The sequence below is a fragment of the Sus scrofa genome, chromosome 14, assembly GCF_054392235.1.
Source record: "Sus scrofa isolate SSC_HxYL_T2T_F1_AM1 chromosome 14, Sscrofa_HxYL_maternal_Yorkshire_Landrace_v2.0, whole genome shotgun sequence".
NCBI lineage: Eukaryota > Metazoa > Chordata > Mammalia > Artiodactyla > Suidae > Sus > Sus scrofa.
Window position 1 is genome coordinate 98,512,798 of NC_139396.1, and position 19,213 is coordinate 98,532,010.

At 41.8% G+C, this 19,213-nt stretch overlaps 2 protein-coding genes and 1 long non-coding RNA gene across 67 annotated transcripts in view; 1 reads left to right on the top strand and 2 right to left on the bottom strand.

Annotated features, from left to right (window-relative positions):
* Positions 1–4,672, bottom strand: part of PPP3CB (protein phosphatase 3 catalytic subunit beta) — a 54,539-nt gene extending 49,867 nt beyond the window's left edge. For 12 of the 15 annotated variants that reach the window (XM_005671110.4, XM_005671108.4, XM_001928025.6 and 9 more), the window contains exon 1: positions 4,478–4,672. In XM_005671110.4, the coding sequence (XP_005671167.1) occupies positions 4,478–4,562 (85 nt within the window). In that variant the 5' untranslated portion in view covers positions 4,563–4,672. Of the gene's footprint in view, positions 1–3,977; positions 4,125–4,477 lie in introns of those variants that run through there. The other 3 variants (XM_084997338.1, XM_084997332.1, XM_084997330.1) reach the window with 1 other exon arrangement.
* On the top strand, positions 4,390–12,741 carry LOC110256628 (uncharacterized). 2 transcript variants are annotated; one of them, XR_014828128.1, is made up of 3 exons: positions 4,390–4,490; positions 7,367–7,534; positions 7,847–12,741. It is a non-coding gene; the product is annotated as an uncharacterized LOC110256628 (long non-coding RNA). The 2 variants fall into 2 exon arrangements; XR_014828127.1 differs by lacking the exon at positions 4,390–4,490 and having other exon boundaries at positions 4,720–7,534; positions 7,847–11,391.
* Positions 6,570–19,213, bottom strand: part of USP54 (ubiquitin specific peptidase 54) — a 139,196-nt gene continuing 126,552 nt past the window's right edge. For 18 of the 50 annotated variants that reach the window (XR_014828097.1, XR_014828094.1, XR_014828086.1 and 15 more), the window contains 4 exons: positions 13,809–13,927; positions 13,351–13,491; positions 9,938–10,124; positions 6,570–7,876 (listed from right to left, as the gene is read on the bottom strand). Coding sequence is in view for 34 of the 50 variants with exons in the window: in XM_084997272.1 (XP_084853398.1) it covers positions 7,317–7,876; positions 9,938–10,124; positions 13,351–13,491; positions 13,809–13,927 (1,007 nt within the window). In the remaining 16 variants the exon portion in view is untranslated. Of the gene's footprint in view, positions 7,877–9,937; positions 10,125–13,350; positions 13,554–13,808; positions 13,928–15,226; positions 15,250–19,213 lie in introns of all 50 variants that reach the window. The other 32 variants (XR_014828096.1, XR_014828092.1, XR_014828090.1 and 29 more) reach the window with 8 other exon arrangements.

The following is a 19,213-nucleotide window of genomic DNA, read 5'->3' on the forward strand; positions in this document are numbered from 1 at the left end:
CAATTATTAATCACATCCAGCCTTACAACATAAATGATTAACTTTTCACAAGTACTTATTTCCCCAAGGACCAAGGCTGTATTTTATCTTGTATACTTCTGTGGTTTTCCTACAGTTTTTAGCTATATAAGCAAGCATTAAATATCTTCTATTTGATTACTTTGAATTTCCAAAATATAAATTTTTTTTTTGTCTTTTTAGGGCCGCACCTGTGGCACATGGAGGTTCCCAGGCTAGTGGTCCAATCGGAGCTGTAGCCACTGGCCTATACCACAGCCACAGCAACTCAGGATCCGAGCCACATCTGTGACCTACACCACAGGTCATAGCAACGCCAGATCCTTAATCCACTGAGCGAGGTCAGGGATAGAGCCAGAGTCCTCATGGATGCTAGTCAGGTTTGTTAACCGCTGAGCCACGACAGGAACTCCCCCAAAATGACTTTTATATACCATACAAAGATGCCAATTAGCTTTAGCTTATTTCATCTGTAAATAAATAAACATTTTTATAATGAAATGAAGTCACACAATTGGCACTAAAACACACCTCCATCTAATAAATCAAACTTTCACCAAACTTTTCCTTACAACTTTTGCCAGTTCACTCAGTAGCTCCGGAAACTGAAGCTTTTGCCTCACTACTGAGCAGCTGTATTTCCTCCTTGGCATTTTCCTTCAAGATAGCTTGTTATCACAGTGTTCTCTTTTCCTCTCTCTCTCTCTCTCTCTCTCTCTCACTCTCTCTCACACACACACACACACACACACACACACGCACGCACGCACACAGTATTCTCTGTTCCTTTGCTTTCTCTAGGACACATGGTACTGAAGATTTATTTTAGTATGCTTAACAGTTTAATTAGGGAGGAAAGAAAAAGAAAAATCATTGTCAAGAGTTAACTTTTTTTTTCTCTTTTGGTCGCACCCATAGCATAAGGAAGTTCCCCGGCCAGGGACTGAACCCACGCCACAGCAATGACCCAAGTGCTGCAATGACAATGCTGGATCCATAACCCACTGAGCCACAAGAGAACTCCATCAAGAGTTATCTTTTCATGATAGGTAAGTCCACAAAATAGATTTTGTCAACAAAAATTAAAATTCAAGTTGCTTTAAAACATAATGAAATAGAACCAGTAAAAAACACTGAAGTAGCTATGTGACCCTAAGACCTATTTGGGTCATCTAAAAATGTGTAATGAAAATAAGTAATCCTAATAAAGCCGAGGTACTAGAAAACACTTTAAACCAAAGACCTCAGATTTATAAGCAGGGCAGCTGGCAACAGAACCTAAATGAATCATAAGGCTGCCCATCAGACATATAACAGCTTTAAAAACTTACAACACCCACACATTTTGGTTCAATCTGAAAGTCTGATAACTTAAGAGATAGGGTTAATATAACCTAGGAAATAAAGAAAACACATTAAATGCAAAAGAAAGTGAGTTGCATTTTGGGTGCTAAAAATGTACAAATGCACAATATAGACAATGCTCTAAGCAATAAAGGTGAATTTTTGTATTAGGACTAAAAGATTTGATAATCTCAAGGGATAATCTAGGACCTCATTGGGACCTCATCCATAGAGTAAAAAGTACATTTTAAAAGTACCTGGAAAGAAAAGGTAGTACCTAGACAATTCAGGTCAAATAAATTGCAGGAGGGAGCGCATTATACATAAATTCAGGGATTTATGCATTTTTGCCCACAGCAATTTTGCTGATATGGCAGTAAGGCACTCATGCAGACATAATTAGCTATTTTTTCTAGTTTGTTTCTATTTTCTTATTTCCAATTTCCTATCTTAGCTAAAGACAAAAAAATACTTGAGTTAGGCAGGCATACTACCTCACCTAAACTACTTGAGCTACATCAACTTTCGAACACAAGAATTTGACCAGAGCCAGTAGCTGGATAGGCACAAAACTGAAATGCTTTATTTATAATCAGGAAACCTAATCACCCATAATCTGGGATATGGAATTACCACTAACAATTTCAGTGGATAATTTATACATGAATCACCTACAGCATTCCAAGATCTCGAACTTCACATGAAGTGAGTTTCAGACATCTGATATTAAACACAGAAGTATCTATTTCCCCTTCAAAATCTATGTGACCATAAACTATGGGCCTCCTAACTAGAAGTGTAAAAGCATAAAAATGAGACAACAAGGAAAAGTTTCAAGGAGTAAAAGACCACATGTATTCAACATCAAAGATGTTCTCCATAACATCACTACTATGAAGTAATACTGATACAAAACTAGCGCATACTGGACTTAAAAGTAATCTGGATTTTAATAAGTTAAACTGAACTAGCACTATGATCATATTTCTTCAGTAAACTGTTACCTGTCATCAAATGCAACAGTGTAGTATAATTACTGAATGACAAAGACAAGAAGCTTGAAGATGAAATCTAAGAGCAGATTTCTGTATGAAAGGTAAGTTTCCCAGTAACCTCCAAGGAAGTCAGAGATTCCATGAGGGTGCAAACTGGTCTGCTGCACAATCTAACTGGCTAACGATTCCATCAAGAAATGAAAGCTGTCTTGGAGAATATACTACTAAGCACATGAGATCATATATCCATAAGCTTTACTAAACTATGATTTTCTATACCAACAAACTCCTACTTACCTAAGCCAAATGACTTATTTCACACCAATAAACTGCAAATACAAGTGTCTTCATTTACAACTCACCACTAAGGAACATGCTTATGTTTGGAATCTTATTTTCACTGTACAGGGGAAACATTACTACATACATGACAAGAAACAAGAAGATTCACAAGCATAACAATAGCATAAACTCACTGTTCAGGAATGTGACTGGTTGTCCTACCTAAGAGTAGGGTCAAAAGCGTCCAGGGAAATTAATACAGCACAGGTGTACAGTCAAAAATGAAGAAGGAGCCCATGTCTCCTAGTCCCACCCCCTAAAAAGTCAGGATTTCAGGACAGGATGAGCGCCTGAACCACCAATCTTTCGTCTTTTTTTTTTTTTGGTTGCGGGGCAGGCTGCACCCACCAAATGTAAAAGTTCCTGACCAGGCACTGAGCCCAAGCCACGAAAGTGACAACGCTGGATCCTTAACCCGCTAGGCCAAAAGGGAACTCCTTTTTTCTCTTTTTTAAAAAGATTTCTCAGGACAAGGATTCCATAAACTCTTTATTGAGCTCATTCCAATGCCTGGCCAGAAAAGACATACTACTACTAAGTTTTTCATTTTATCCACATAAGACTAGATACAAACCAGTGTTATTACTAAAGGAAGCTCAAATTGGAGAGAAAAAAAAAATTAAAAAAAACACCAAGGAAAAAGTTTTTCTTGTTTTTAAATATTTTAATGGAAATATGTCTGGTCAGATTTCCAAAACTGGGCTAACAGTGTTTAAACATTGTGCCAGAATATTTGAGAAGCTTAATGAAATAAAACAAATAGAAGTATCTGTTTCAAAAGTAAACGTGATACAATAGAGAAAACTTTATTCTAAAATGATTTTAATTTATTGACCAAGCTACATGGTAAGAAAAATCATTTCAAATTGTTTTTCATCTCCACAGCAGTATTTGAAGTTGATGGGCTTTCCCAGAGAGTATGGAGATCTCAAGCGACTCTCAATTAGCCCTCAATTTCTCTTTTAAATGAATCTGCTGACCTGTGGTCTTTAAACATCCATAAATCTTGCCCCAGCCGATAAATATCTAACTTTTTCTTCTAAGGGGAGTGTGTGGGTGTCTGTCTGCAGGGAAGGGGTAACCCTTTTTGGTTTTTGACCAAAGAATGTTGACGGTTTTCTAAGCAAATGTTTCTTCCTATGCACGAGGCTTTTTCTTTGAAGCTGCCTTTTTTTCCCATCTATCCTGCACGTCAAGCCTGGGGCCCCCACATTCTGGCCCGTCCCTTCACCCTGTCCAATCCCATATAGTTCCCTTAATTTCCGCGCGGGGTGACACCTGAGGGCCGAGCGCGAAGCCTGCGGCTGGCGCTAACTAGGCGCGAAGAGGGCGGACTGCTGTCACTGGGGAGCAGGCGTGGGCCAAAGCCGAGGTGATTTCTGACTGCTCATCGCCCAGCCCCGCGTGGCTGAAGGTCTCCGAACCCCTCGGTCCGGCCCGGCAAGCCAGGCGTGCAGCTGTCGCGGTGCAGGAAGCTAATCGCGGCCTCTGGGCCGCTTTGACAGGCCGAGTTGGAAAAGAAAGGGGTTCACTGCGACTAGTAGCCTCACCCCTTCAGCTAAGAGACCTCGAGAGCGAAACCCCCGCCTCGGCCTCAAGGCAAGCGAGAGACCTCGGAGCCACAGCCCAGCCCAGCAGGGGCCCGCCCAGGGGCCACTCCCCAAGGGAGGCAGCCAGTCACTCGCCCGCCCTTCCGGGCCCGCTCCGGAGGGGACGGTCTCCCGCCCGCCCTCAACAGCTCCTCAGGCCAGGCCCCCAGGGCTTCGTCCACCTCTCACCTTTGACGACGCGGTCAGCCCCGGGAGGGGGCGGCGGGGGCGGGGGTGGGGGCGGTGCAGCCCGGGCCGGCTCCGGGGCGGCCATGCTGGGCCCGGGGCTCGGCTAGGCGCTGGGCCGGGCGGGGTTGGGGGCGGGGGCGGCGGCTACCAGAGCCAAGCGGCGGCGCCGCCGGGGAACATGGCGGACCCTCTTTCCCTACAGAGGGGCTAAGACCGGCATGCACCGCGCGTGCGGGGGCGGGGGCGGAGCAGGCTCTAGGGACTTGGGCAAAATTACTGAGGCTAGGAGAGAAACAGGACGAGGCTAAGGGATCAGGTTAAAATTCTGGGCAGGCAGAAATAAAAGAGAAGGGAGAGGACCTGCTGTCTATAGCTAGTTGCTGGGGTGAATGAGTGCTTGGGATCACCAGCTTTCATGGAGCTTCCAATAATATGGGGAGACGTAATCAAACCTTAGAATCTCTTAGTAATAGAGAAACAAACGTATAACAATTTGGCCACCAGATCTGCGTACTTTGGTTGGTAAGAGACAGGAGAAATAGAGGAAGCTTTGTAGGTTCTACAGCAAAGCAAGCGTTCAAAATGGAGTTTGAGAGAGAATCTGACCCTGTGTTTATAGGCTGGAACTGCCAAGAGTGGGAAGGCATGGAATAAAAATGCAGCCACAGCAGACGAGGCTCCGAGGGTTGAGTCAAAACAGGAGGAAAGGAAGGGATGACACCAGGAGATGTTCAAAGGGTCTACAGAATTCACCGGAAAAGGACAGCTTCCCTCTTGATTCATTTAGAAAATAGAGATTTTTAAGACAGAGGCGTAAATAGGAAATTAGTTCCTCATTAGAAAAACCTCAGAGTATTTCTGTGCATACATACAGAAATGTGGGCTCAGGACTTTCGGAAATTTTATAGAGACAGATATTCATGGAGAAGGGAGTAGTGGGACAGGAACCAACTCTTCAAGCAACAATTATTAGATGAAGAGTGTGCGTATGACTCCAGTAGAGGTACTGAATCATGAACAGAGACCAGCATGTCCAGTAAGATCTATATAATCTTGATGACATAGGATCCAAGCTTTAGCGTGAGAAATTCCTGCCCATCCTCCTGCTCAAGACTGCATGGGCTTATGTTCATAATGTTTAATAATTAGGTAAACAGTTGTCCAAAGATGTCAAAGAGCACCTTTCTACCTCTTCGTTTTATTAGGTCTCAATGATTCTGAGACCTGAGGTAAAAGAGAAGAGAAATGCCCAGTGAGTATTCTTTGCAAAGGGAGCCCACAAGATATTTCTAAGAGGTAGATAAATTTGGGAGTGAGGCAGGGTGAAAATGGATCTTTCTGGTATGAAAGTGCAATAATCCTATAGGGGAAGGGAAGGGGTAGCCATGGGAAGAGATCAAGGAAGGGATAAGAGGCACATCACAAACTTGTAGAAGAAGGGCCCAAGAGTATAAAGATAAGGAGTAAGTTTGTAAGAGGAGTTTGAATCCCCAGAAAATCTACCCAAGGAGGGGAGGAAAAAGTGTGTAATGTGTTGAGTGCCTCTTGGCAGAAAAGGGATAGAAAATACACTGATAGCAGTAATAACAAGGAGTTCCCATTGCGGCACAGCGGAAATAAATCCAACTAGGAACCATGAGGTTGCAGGCTTGATCCCCACCCTCACTCAGAGGGTTAAGGATCCGGTGTTGTCGTGAGCTGTGGTGTAGGTCACAAATGCATCTCAAATCCTGCATTGCTGTGGCTGTGGTATAGGCCAGCAGCTATAGCTCCAATTCGACCCCTAGCCTGGGAACCTCCGTATGCTGCGGGTGTGGCCCTAAAAAGCAAAAAATAATAATTAGTAATAGGGAAAGTCAGTCTATATTAGGTCCCATTGACTCCTACCTTGAATATACGCCCTTCAAATATCCTTCAGCTCCTTTTTGGCTCCTCACTGTCAATCACAGATAGATATCTTTGTGTCATGGCTCTCTCTGAGAGCCCCAGGCCACTTCGAATTGGTATTTCTGGCTTCTCCAGGCCTCCCACCCCAAAATAAAAAATTGAGAGTATATAAAAGGCATTAAATAGACAATTAAATGACAAGAAATTAAATAGAACTATCTCATAGATTTATTAATGAAAAATACTTTACAAAAACAGTATGTTTGACCCTAAAATAGTTCAGCTGACTCTGAGGGTTTACAATGGCGACTGAGCAAGTGGCAGTAATGGCTCTGCTGCAGACGACAGGAGGGTATGTTAGTGTGCCTGACTCCATCTGTTCAGAAGAGCAAATACTGTGTTGGCAGCTCCGCATTCTAGGCCTAAGGTTTGGGAGCAGAGGGAAGGCTGGTAGTCTGGGCAGATGGGCTAGCCTGAATGATGTGGTCAGGACCAAGACCACATAGCTACACGTTCCTCCAAGGATGGGGGGGTGAGGAAATCACAAGATCAGGTAACAGGGATGGGCGGATAAAACACAAAACAGATGTTGGTAATATAGTAAGGAACAGAGGATGAGGGCTTAGGTGCAGGTGGAGGCATAGATATCCAGAACTAAAATGGTGACCCTAAGATCCTAAACAATAGCTAGTTTCCAGAGTAATATGGATTCATCTTTAAAGTGGGTCAAATAAAGCCCTAAACAGCAGCTGCTTCCTTTTGCTAGGTGAATGGAAATTGGAATTTCAAATATTTTTCAAAAAGCCAGGTCCTTTAGGGGTTCCTGGCTCCCCCAGGAGAAACTGCCAACTCTACTGAGATGAGACTAGCACAACCCTGTCAGGGATGCAGCGTACCAACTCTACCACAGCCCAGAGAAAGCAGTGGCTCCAGAAGAGGACAGGGATGACCCTTACCACCTGCTGTGCTGCAGAGCTCTAGCCCTGATCTGCTCTCTTCCAGGAGAATCTGCTACAACAAACAGAAACTCCTCTCTCCCCGTCCTCCTGTGCCCAGATTGCAGAGCATAACTGTTTTGCCTCCAGTCATCATCTGGGGGCATATCTACTCTTCGAGGACCAGGGGCTCGAAATCCTGAAACAGGACCTGAATTCCAAGCTGACCTCAGGGGTACATGAAGACTGCTTGATGCTGGGGACACAGGGTCAACAATAGGAAAGTGGGAGGGTGAATGGAAAAGATCTCCCCAGGATTGAGCATGAGGAACCTGAAGGTCCTGGTGTCTTTCTGGTAGTGTGGCAGTGTGGGTTAATTGAGGCTTGCACCCTGGAGTAGTCAGGAATCTGGCCCCAGTATGCTGGTTGGTCTCGGACCATGATCCACAGGAGGCAGCTGTTTTAGAATGATGGGGGAGACTCCGATAGTTCAAAGTCCTTCCTGTGTACTTGACCCCTTCTGAAGTTTCACTCCTGTCACACATAGCCAGAAGCTGCTGGACACTCCTCGAAGTTCCTGGGAAGAGAAGAGAAATCCAACAACTGAGCATCTTCAGTAAACCACTCTACTTCCCTGAGAACATTTCTGGCTCTTCCTTCCAACTTCCCACCTCTCCAAGAACATACACACAAGGAGGAAGCTGGCTTTACTTTTAATTTCCTTCTTTCCTTTTTTTGACTTTTGTCTAAAAGTGATGTACCCGCTGCACATGGGGGTTCCAAGGCTAGGGGTCTAACTGAAGCTACAGCGGCCAGCCTACACCAGAGCCACAGCAATGCCAGATCTGAGCTGCATCTGAGACAGCAATGCCAGATCCTTAACCCACTGAGCTATGCCAGGGATCAAACCCGCGTACTCATGTATACTAGTGGGGTTCGTTAACCACTAAGTTACAACCGGAACTCCTTGATTTCTTTTTTTGTTTGTTTGTTTTTGGCTGCACCTGAGGCATGTGGAAGTTCCAGGCCAGGAATCAAACCCACACTGCCTTGTGACCTGCACCATAGCTGTGGCAATACTGGATCCTTAACCCACTGCACAAGGGAACTTCCTTAATTTCATTTTTAAAAAATTATTAATATACATTAAAATCAACCTCCAACCTGTGCAAATAAAACAGTCTCCTGGATGTTACCATACTTCTATCTCACTGCATTATAATCTCTTCTCCAAAATACATACACACACACGTGCTTGTGCATATAAGAATACTGCAAATATATTGCAAATATATTGCTAAAAGTGCAAATATATGTTCTTATTGTGACAACTACTCCTAAAGCCATCACTCCAAAACATTCACTCAGTTTTTCTTAACATGGTACCTTCACCCCAATTAAGCTGTTTCTACTTACAACTTTGCTCATTCTCTCAGATCCCTGCTTTTGTTGACACTTCTCCCACATACATAATGTGGAATGCCTTTTCTATACATTGATTCCCTTTTACTAGTTTTTCATAAATCACTTCTAAATAATATATTTTTATTTTAAAATGCTACCAACATCTGTACTACACTTTTATATGTATGTATGATTACTGAGACTCTGAGCTCTTTGAGAGTTTGCCTCCTTTCTCCCCTGTATTCACTGTAGCATTTGGTGCAATTAATGCTGCCCGACAAATCAGAAACCTCTGACAGCTGTCAAAGATGGCTGGCTACCTGAGTAATAGGAAGTCCATTTATCCAGAAGGCTTGCTTATCCAAAGCTCCCTAAAATTTAGACACAAATATCAATAATACTGCTCTATCTTTTCTTCTAAGAATGACAACCATCACTTGCCCTGAGAATTTATGTCTGTAGACAAGGTTTCTTAACCTCGGCACTACTGATATTTTGGGCTGATAAATCTTTGTGGGTTTTTTGTTTTGTTTTGTTTTGTTTTGCTGGGGAGAGAAAGGGGTCTGGTGCAAGGAAACTGCTCTGTGCATTACTAGATGTTCAGCAGCATCTCTGGCCTCTCTACCCACTAGATGCCAGTAGCACCTCCCCTTTCCAATTAAGAATCATTGTCTTAAACTGTAGATTCAGCCCATGAGGAAGAAAAGGAATGAGTCTTACTATGGAGAGTTAAAGAAAGCCAGAAGAATGCTACCCAACCACCCCCTCCAGGACTGGCTGGGTCTATATACATGGCACAGGTATTTCATGTATAGGGTCTTTCCAAGTCTCCCATTCAGTCCTTGTCCTCCTAGACCATCCCTCAACTGAGAATCACGGGACAGAAGGAGAGAAACCTACCTGATAGAGATGATACATTGTTTTGCGGGATCCTGAAGACTGGGTATTAACTCCCTTTGGTCACTTAAAAGCATATCCTATCATGACTGAAGCAGTTCATTTTCATGGGCAGAGATTCTGGGAACTCTTGTCTAGACCATGTTGCCCAAGAAATGCTTCAGTCATAATTCATCTAGATCAATACCTGATCTTGAAAGCAGTAATTCATATTCCTTCACAACCCCACCTTGGGACCCCTCTCTCCCCACCCTAACAGGTGTAGTGGTTTGATCCTTTCAGGTCCCTGGAAATGTACCACATTCTGGCACATAGTATTAGATTTGAGGAGAGTTACCTGGGGGTCTGTGGGGCTCCCCTGCCACACTGGGCATCAAGACATCTGGGGACAGGAACTGTGGTTGGGGTGGGTAGAGTTGGGGACGAAGGAGAAAGACAGGAGGGTCATGGATGACAGGGAGGGAAGAGGAGCTGGAACAACGGTGCCCGGTTTCCAAAGGCTTTTTCCTCGAGTTTGATGAATCCTTATAATGAGACAAGACAAAAAAACATAGAGATGAGGATTAACACACAGCAGGATATGGCTGGGTAAACACAGTGTGGCGAGCAGGGTGGAATGGAAGCAACTAGTGTACAAACATTCTCTAATCAAGAGAAGGACTCAATTTACTTGTCACTCTCCCCATTAGTCCCTCTAGGAAACATCCTGACCAGTCTGAACTGGAGACACCAAACTGTAGATTCTCTTCCCTTAATCTGTCTTCTTCATAATCCTCACCTTCCCATCCTAATATCAAAGTCTCTAGCTAACTCCTTAATGCTAAAAGTGGAATTAGAGAGACTGAGATCAAAATTTTTAAAGAGAGGACAAATGAGAGAGAGAAATTCAGAAAGCCTGAGAGATCAAAACATAAATTTCTATATTCTTTCTAAATATTGGGAACTAAAATATATTTCCCTTAGTATACAATCAAAAACTCTCTACTCTTTCCTGTTACTGCTACATTCCAGTCTCCACTCTGGCATTATCTGTCAAGTTTGTACCCTTTGATGCTTAAGACCTGCTCTATACTTCACTAGTCATTCACTTTTGTTGCAAAGTCTCAGAAATACCCGCTTTAATATATGAAACAACAATATGGTCAAAACTGAACCAATATTCTTCCAAACTCCTCCTCCTGGTATCATATTTTCTTAAGTCACCTAGACTCAAATGTTGACATTGCCTCTGATTTTGCACTTCTCATCCACGATTCTATTAGTTGCTTTTAAATTCCACTGGGTGACTGCAGCAGCTTCAATTTAATCTTCCTATCTATAGCCCCCATCTCTTTACTGTGGCCTGCAAGTTCCTATAAGGTAGAGCAGTGCTGATCTTTATCACTTCCTATGCCTTTTACACTCAAATCTTAATGTTCCTCAAACACACCAAGCTCATTCCACCTCAGGAACTTTAGACTTAGTATTTCTGTTACTGGGAATATTCTTCCCATGACTTACACCTTTGTACCACTGAGGTCTCAGATCAAATGTTAACTTTCTTAGAGCTGATATCCCTCACTTCTCTATCAAAAATAGCCCTGATAATAACCACTATTACCTCTTTACTCCTTATTCTCTTGTTTGTTTTACTCTTCGTTATCACACATTGCCTGGCATTTACTTGTTTATTGTCCTTCTCTCCTAGTGGAATACATTTCTTTTCACTCCAATATCCCCAGCATCTGGAATATTACAGGCACTTAATAAATAATATATTAAATAAAATAATCTATATGCTAGTATATCTTACTTCCTTTACTAGACTGTAAGATTCTATGTGTGGTTTCATCAGTGTGTGCTCATAGCACCTGACTAGCATGGCACATGATAGGCATTGAGCATATAGCCTAAGGACCAGATAGATGCCAGGCCTTTCAGTAGGTGACACAGCCACAGAAGAAAGAGACACCACTCTTTGCTGGTTTTCCTTCTTTCTGGTCTCTTATAAACAAGTCTTCTTCAGAAGAACCACCTTAAATCTGATCCTCTTCAGGGATAAGTTCTGGTTCCTCTCCTTTTTGCAATACTCTTTTCTTTCACTCTGGCTATGATTCTTGAATTTCAACTACAAGTTTATACATCTCACAACCAAAGGCCTACCAGATATCTCCACTTAAGCTTACTATATCCAAAATTGCACATATCTCTCCCCTCAAATATATTATTCCAGCTTTTCTTCCCTCAAATATAATCATTACCAACCCATAATTCCTGGAATATCATCCTGATTCTCCTTTTCCCATATCCATGCAAGTAGGCACCAAACCACATTAATTTTTACTTCCTAATTGGCTCTCCAATACGTCCACTTCTTTGGTCCTCCAAAAGGCCTTACTGTGATTCATCATATGACCCTTATTTATATTTCTAGTCTCACTTGTCAACACTTTCCATCCTTCCCTCGCCAAACTCTAATCCTGCCATACCAGTGAGCTCCTTTTAACACAGTTAATATCTGCTTCAAGTCCCTTTATCTGCTGTATTCTTTTTACCTCCTACAGGAAGCCTTCCCTGATTCTTCAAGCCTAGTTTAGATGTCCCTTCTACTATGCTTCCAAGCATTACATCCTGTTATATTATATTATACAGTTGTTTATTTATCTGTCTCCCCCAGTAAACTCTAAAGTCATGGAGCAGGGACTGTACTTAGCTCACTCACTACCATATCCCCAGCATCTGGCACACTACCTAGAACATAAGTTCAAAGAGCATTTAAAAGAATCAATCAGTGAATAAATGAATGAAATAGAAGTCAGGACAAAGGAAGCCAACTCTCCTAGGAAAATAACAATTTACCATTAAAGATATATGAAAACAAATGGTAGGCAGAAAAGACCACTTTTTCAAACAAGAATGACCAACTGTTTAAGAGTTCTTTAGAAACTTCTGAACAATAAATTGGAAAAAATGGCCATTGGGAAGGAAATTGGATCTGAAGGACTGGTGGAGCAGATACTTAGTTTTTCTTTTGTACTTTATATTTTTGCACCATATATGTAAGACCTGTTTTTTAATTTTTATCAAACTGACTTGGTGAACAAGCTTCAATGCACTGGTGCTTTGCATCCTGACCTCTATTATAATAAACACTAAACCTGCCTTGGGCAAGTGTCTGAATTTCTCAAAAGTCACAATTTAGAAACCCAACCCCTGAAACTATTTGAGTTTGCTGATTTCTGCTGACTTGGGTGTCCTTGTCTCTTTCACCTACAGATTACTGCCTTAATTCCATATGAAAAGCCCCAAGGACGAGGGTTTTAAATCATTTTTCTTTTCCTCTTAATGCACATGCTTCATTTCAGCTTGAAAGCACACTGGACTCCACTCAGTCATGTACTTAGAGTAGGGACAAAAAGGCAAAACAATACTCCATCCCATCTCCATTCTTCTTTTGACTGGTGCAATGGGCTCTGATACAATCAGCAGCCATGGCTTCTCAGAGACTCCTCTCAAGGATGCTCGGACTCTTCTACCCTGGAGAACCCTATAGCACACCTTCCAAAACTGCTACAGGGAAGGAACATCACTCTAGGCTCCGAATAAATTTGTGTCAATAAAATAATGACCATGTGTCCTCATTTTTGCTGAGTGCACATGATTTTCCCCCAAATTACAACCTTGAGTTTCTCCTGCCCTTTCACCTGCACTACATTTTTACCTCACAAGAGAAAGAGGATGATCTATTAGACAGACCCTGATTCTACTTACAAAACTGTGGGAGGAGAGTGGGACCTCCACCCTCTCTGAGACAATGGTGCTGCTGAGACTGCGCGAGATGCGGCGAAAGTTCTCTGCACCATACTGATCATCCTCCCCACACTCCCTCCTGGGGCCTCGGCAAGGTGCAGCCTTCAAACATAGACACACACAGGCAGACACATAACACCAGACCTGTGGTTTTCCCACAGAACCTGTCCCCAGGGATATGGGAGAGAACAAGTTAAGACTCACTAATGGAGATCTGAATTAGATGTACTTGCAAGGTGATAGCCATGTGGCAATTTCCTCTCACTCAAAAGAAGCCCAATCGTAGACCTTGTCCTCTTCTAATAGTCCCATGTTACCACCCCTGTGCCTTACTACCAATCCTACCACTCATATCTTTCTATAATTCATTCCCAACATACCACCCCATTCCCCAGCACTTTAGCACTTGAGGCTGCTACCTGAGAAGCAGACACTGTGCTGGCTTCATGGAGACTGTGCTCCATTTCGGCTGTTGGGGTCTTTGAGAGACCAAGGCCAGGGGCTGAGTGCAACCTCCTCCCCACACCATCTGTAGAGCCTGAGAAAGAAAACATAAATATAAATTGAAGCCATCTCTTCTCCTGGAGCCTAAACTCAGCCTGGCAGCAGAAGACCCTGGGGTTCTTGTTTCATTAAATAACAAATATGTATCCCTGAATCCAAAGCAGAATGGGCTCCTAGAATGTAGAAATAGGAGTTTCAGAATATGGATAGCCTCCTATAAGCCACAGGGATATCTGAACACGAGCCTTGGAGCTCCCTGGTGGCTCAGCAGGTAAAGGATCCAGCGTTCTCACTACTGTGGCTTGGGTTCAATTTCTGGCCCGGGGAACGTTTGCATGCCATGGGCACAACCAAATTAAAAAAAAAAAAAATGACAACAACAACACAGGCCTTGTAGAACACTGCAGAGGTAGAAAAGGCACTCTGTGGACAGATAACCGAACCATAAACATAATCGGCTTTGCTTCTGTCAGACTTGGGCACAAGACATAATATATACAGAAGAAATTAATCTGACATAGTGATTCTCTAGAGCATCTGTGCTGACAAAGGAAGAATTATCTCTAGTCTAGTTAAGAATTGAAAGTCATCACAGTAACCATGTGTTAAACCTCCTCATTTATAGAACAGGAAAATGAGTTCCAGGGTCTGACAAGCAATAAGTAGTTTAAAGAGGACTGAAACTTAGGTCTCTCAATTTTCACCTCCAATTGTGTACTATGAGCAGGAGCTCTTTAGCACAACTTTATATATGTAATGTCTTCAGTCTTCCCTATTAGTTTCCCTCAATTACTTAAGTTCTAAGCAATCACTAAATGTTTATCTCTTCATCAAAATCTTACATGACTATTAAAAGATGAGCTGCTCCAAACTGGATATGTGACTCCCAAGGGGCTTGCCCCATTACAACTAATTAAGCCTTCCATTCTGAAAATGCACACACCCTTGACCTACATTTGATATATATGTTCATAACCAATTCATGTCTTGATTTGACATTTTGACTCTAATATGTGTATCTGGTTAAAGCATGGTATTGCCAATACTAAGCTAAAAGACCAGTTATTTTTAATATTTTCTTGTGCTTAAATGCAGTCGTTCCAACTACCTCAGATTCATCTAGAATCTTTTAAAAATACAGCTTTGTGTATCTTTCCACAGACCTACTGAACCAAGAATCTTTGTGGTTGGAGCCTAAGAATATTCATTTTTTAAAAGTTTCCAAAAAATATGGGGGGGAATATCCTTAAACATTGTTGGGGGAAATGGGAAATGCTACAGTCTTCCTAAAAAGCAATCTAGAGATAAACATTAAGATTGAAAAAATATTTACCCACTTACCCAATAATTCTGCTCCTGGGAATAAAAAGCAAAAATATCAGTTTATTATGGCATTGTTTGTAGTGGCCAAGAACTAGAAATAAAATAATGCCCATCTATAGCAGAATGGCTAAATACATTATGGTATCCTCAATATCAAATATTGCCCAGCCACCAAAAAGAATGAACTGAATTAAACTAGATGACTCAGAGGGATTTTTATCAAGTATTGTTGAGTTAAAAGAAAAAAATCTGTAATAGCATCGCTGAACAAAATCACACTGTATATGTAGGGCTACACAGGATTTCATGAACAGAAAAATACACAATGTGTATATTAGACGAATGCCTAAAAAGGCAGGGGGATAAAAGCGATGATGCGAAAGGAGGAGAGAGAAACAAAAATTCTCTATAATAAAAATATCATGGAACTCCCTTGTGGTGCAGCTGGCAAAGGATTCGGTGTTGTCACTGCAGCAGCCTGGGTTGCTGCTGTGGCACAGATTCAATCTCTGGCAAGGGAACTTCCACATCTATAGGCACTACCACGGGGAGTAAAAAAGATTTTTTTTTTAATTATATAAAAAAAAATCATGTGTGGAATAAGCAATGAAATCCTGCTGTATAGTACAGAGAGCCATATCCAGTCACTTGGGACGGAACATGATGGAAGATAATGTGAGAAAAAGAATAAATATATATATATATATATATATATATATATATGACTAGGCCACTTTGCTGTACAGTAGAAAATGACAGAACACTGTAATGGAAAAAATAAAAATCATAAAATTAAAAAAATTTTAAATCATGTGCTATGATCCCATTTAAAAAAAAATTATTTCTTTTTTTTTTTTTTTAGGTCTCCACCTGCAGCATATGGAAGTTCCTGGGCTAGGGATCAAATCAGAGCTATAGCTGACGGCCTAGGCAACAGCCATAGCAACTCAGGATCCGAGCTGTGTCTATGACATACACCATAGCTTTTGGCAACGTCAGATCCTTAACCCACTGAGTGAAGCCAGCGATCAAACCTGAATCCCCAGAGTTCCTATTGTGGGTCACTGGGTTAAAAATCCGACTAGCAATCATGAGGATGTGGGTTTGATCCCTGGCCTTGCTCAGTGGGTTAAGGATCCAGCAGGTAGTTCACAGACGCAACTCAGATCTGGCATTGCTGTGGCTGTGGTGCAGGCCCACAGCTGCAGCTGTGATTTGACCCCTAGCCTGGGAACTTCCATATACCACAGGTTCAGACCTAAAAAGGGAAACAAACAAACAAACAACCCGCATCCTCATGGGCACTAGTCGGGTTCTTAACCCACTGAGCCACAATAGGTACTCCTCCCTGTTTTTATAAAAGGCCACTTCTCAGGTGACTAGATGGGCAGTTAGGTTTAAGAATTACAGCTATAATGGTTAGAATTTGCTGCTCATCTAATCAAGTCAAGTGTGATTCCTACCTAGACAGGGAGATGGCCACTGGAACCTCCTAAAGAAAGCAGAGTCTGATTCCTTTCAAGGAGGAGAGAGAAACAAAAATTCTCTATAATAAAAATGGTTAGAATTTACACAGAGGTAGAAGTGGCCATGTGTAAGGAGTACTGAGGTAGAAGTGGCCATGTGTAAGGAGTACTGTTGAAGGAACTTCTGGATTTGATAGAAAGTAGAATTAGGTGACATCTACTCACTGATCAATAGTAATAAGGAGAAAGACTACCAGGAGTTCCCACTGTGGTGGCCCAATGGGAAAAGACTCCGACTGCAGTGGCTTGGGTCACTGCAGAGATTAGGTGGGTTAAAGGACCCAGCGTTGGAGTTCCTGTTGTGGCTCAGCGGGTTATGAATCCCACTACTATCCATGAGGATGCAAGTTCAATCCCTGGCCCCAAACAATGGATTAAAGATCCAGCATTGCCATGAGCTATGGTGTAGGTCACATACACAGCTTGGATCCCACGTTGCTGTGCCTGTGGCCATGGCGTAGGCTGGCAGCTGAGCTCCAATTTAACCCCTAGCCTGGAAACTTCCATATGCCACAGGTGTAGCCCTAAAAACAAATAAATAAATAAAATAAAGTATCCAGTGTTGCTGCAGCTGTGGTATAAGTCGCAGCTGCAGTCTGAATTCAATCTCTAGCCCAGGAACTTCCATATGCCATGGGTGTGACCATAAAATTAAAAAAATTTTTTTAATTTTTAAAAAGGACTACCAGACATAATGTACTTCTTGATTAAAAAGTACTACCTATATTCTTATTTTTTAAAATTAAATTTCATTTTAATCAAGGCTTTGAGCCCCAAGTACCAAGTTATAGAGAAAAAAAGAAGTCTAGATGAACACTTTTAAGAAAAAACACAAAAAAACTCTACAGTAATATCAGCAAAATCTAGAATGTGGAAGATAGAAGACCAAATTTCAACAAATAAATGGCAAGAGGAAAAAAGAGTCTTACAGGCAGAAGAAAATACCTTGAAACATATCAACAAAATGAAATGTGTGGATCTTATTTGGGACCTGACTTGAAATAAACTGACAACATCTGTGGAAAAACTGAGAAAATCTGAATACCAACTAGTTATACGACTAGTTACTGTGTTATATTAAAAAATTATTATTAGAGTTCCCTGGTAGCCTAGTAGCTTAAGGATCTAGTATTGTCACTGCTGTGGCTCAGGTCACTGTGGTGGTGTGGGTTTGACTCCCAGCTTGGGACCTTCCATATGATGCAGGCATGGCCAAAAAATATATATATATTATTAATTTAAGTATGTTAATATTTATAGTTCTGTCTTTTTTAAAAAGTCCATATTTCTTTTTCTTCCTTTTAGGGCCGCACCTGCAGCATATGAAGTTTCTAGGCCAGGGCCAGGGGTCAAACTGGAGCTGCAACTGCTGGCCACGCCACGGCCACAGCAACGTAGGTTCTGAGCTGAGTCTGTAACTTACACCACAGCTCACAGCAATGCCAGATCCTTAACCCCCTGAGTGAGGCCAGGGATCGAACTTGCATCTTCATGTATACTAGTCGGACTTGTAACCCACTGACTCACAATAGGAATTTCCAAGAATCCATATTTCTTAAAGGTATATTCCAAATTAATCTATGGAGGAAATGATATAATGTCTGGGATTTGCTTTAAAATAAACTAATGGAGAAGGAAAAAAAGGAAAGTGCGTGTGTGAAAGGGGGGGGTGCTAAATCAAAATTGGCCATATGCTGATAACCAGCCAAGATAATCACCATGGAAGTAAATGATAAGTACATGGAGAGCTATTATAACATTTACTCTTTTGAATATATTTGAAATTTTCCATAACAAAAATTTACTTTTTATTTTTAACATAATTAATGTCTGATCAATTTCTAAATACTATGAAATTTAGAATACAGGTCAAGGGCAGTGTTCATATTACACTTCAGGAACTATAATCAGTCAAAATTAATCTGGTCCTAAAACACTATATACTGTATGACTCTATTTATAGAAAATGTCCAATGCAGGCAATCTATAGACAGAAAATAGATTAGAGGTTGACTGGAAAGTGATTACTAATGGATATAGGGTTTCTTTTTGGGGTGATGAAAAAACACTTTAAAACTGATTTTAGGAGTTCCCGTCGTGGCGCAGTGGTTAACGAATCCGACTAGGAACCATGAGGTTGCAGGTTCGATCCCTGCCCTTGCTCAGTGGGTTAACGATCCGGCGTTGCCGTGAGCTGTGGTGTAGGTTGCAGACGCAGCTCGGATCCTGCGTTGCTGTGGCTCTGGCGTAGGCCGGTGGCTACAGCTCCGATTCAACCCCTAGCCTGGGAACCTCCATATGCCGCGGGAGCGGCCCAAGAAATAGCAACAATAACAACAACAACAACAACAAAAACTGATTTTAGTAATGGATGAACATCTCTATGAATGTTCTAAAAAACTAATGCATTGTACATTTTATATAGGTGAGTTGTACAGTATGTACATTATGTATCGATAACGCTTTTTAAA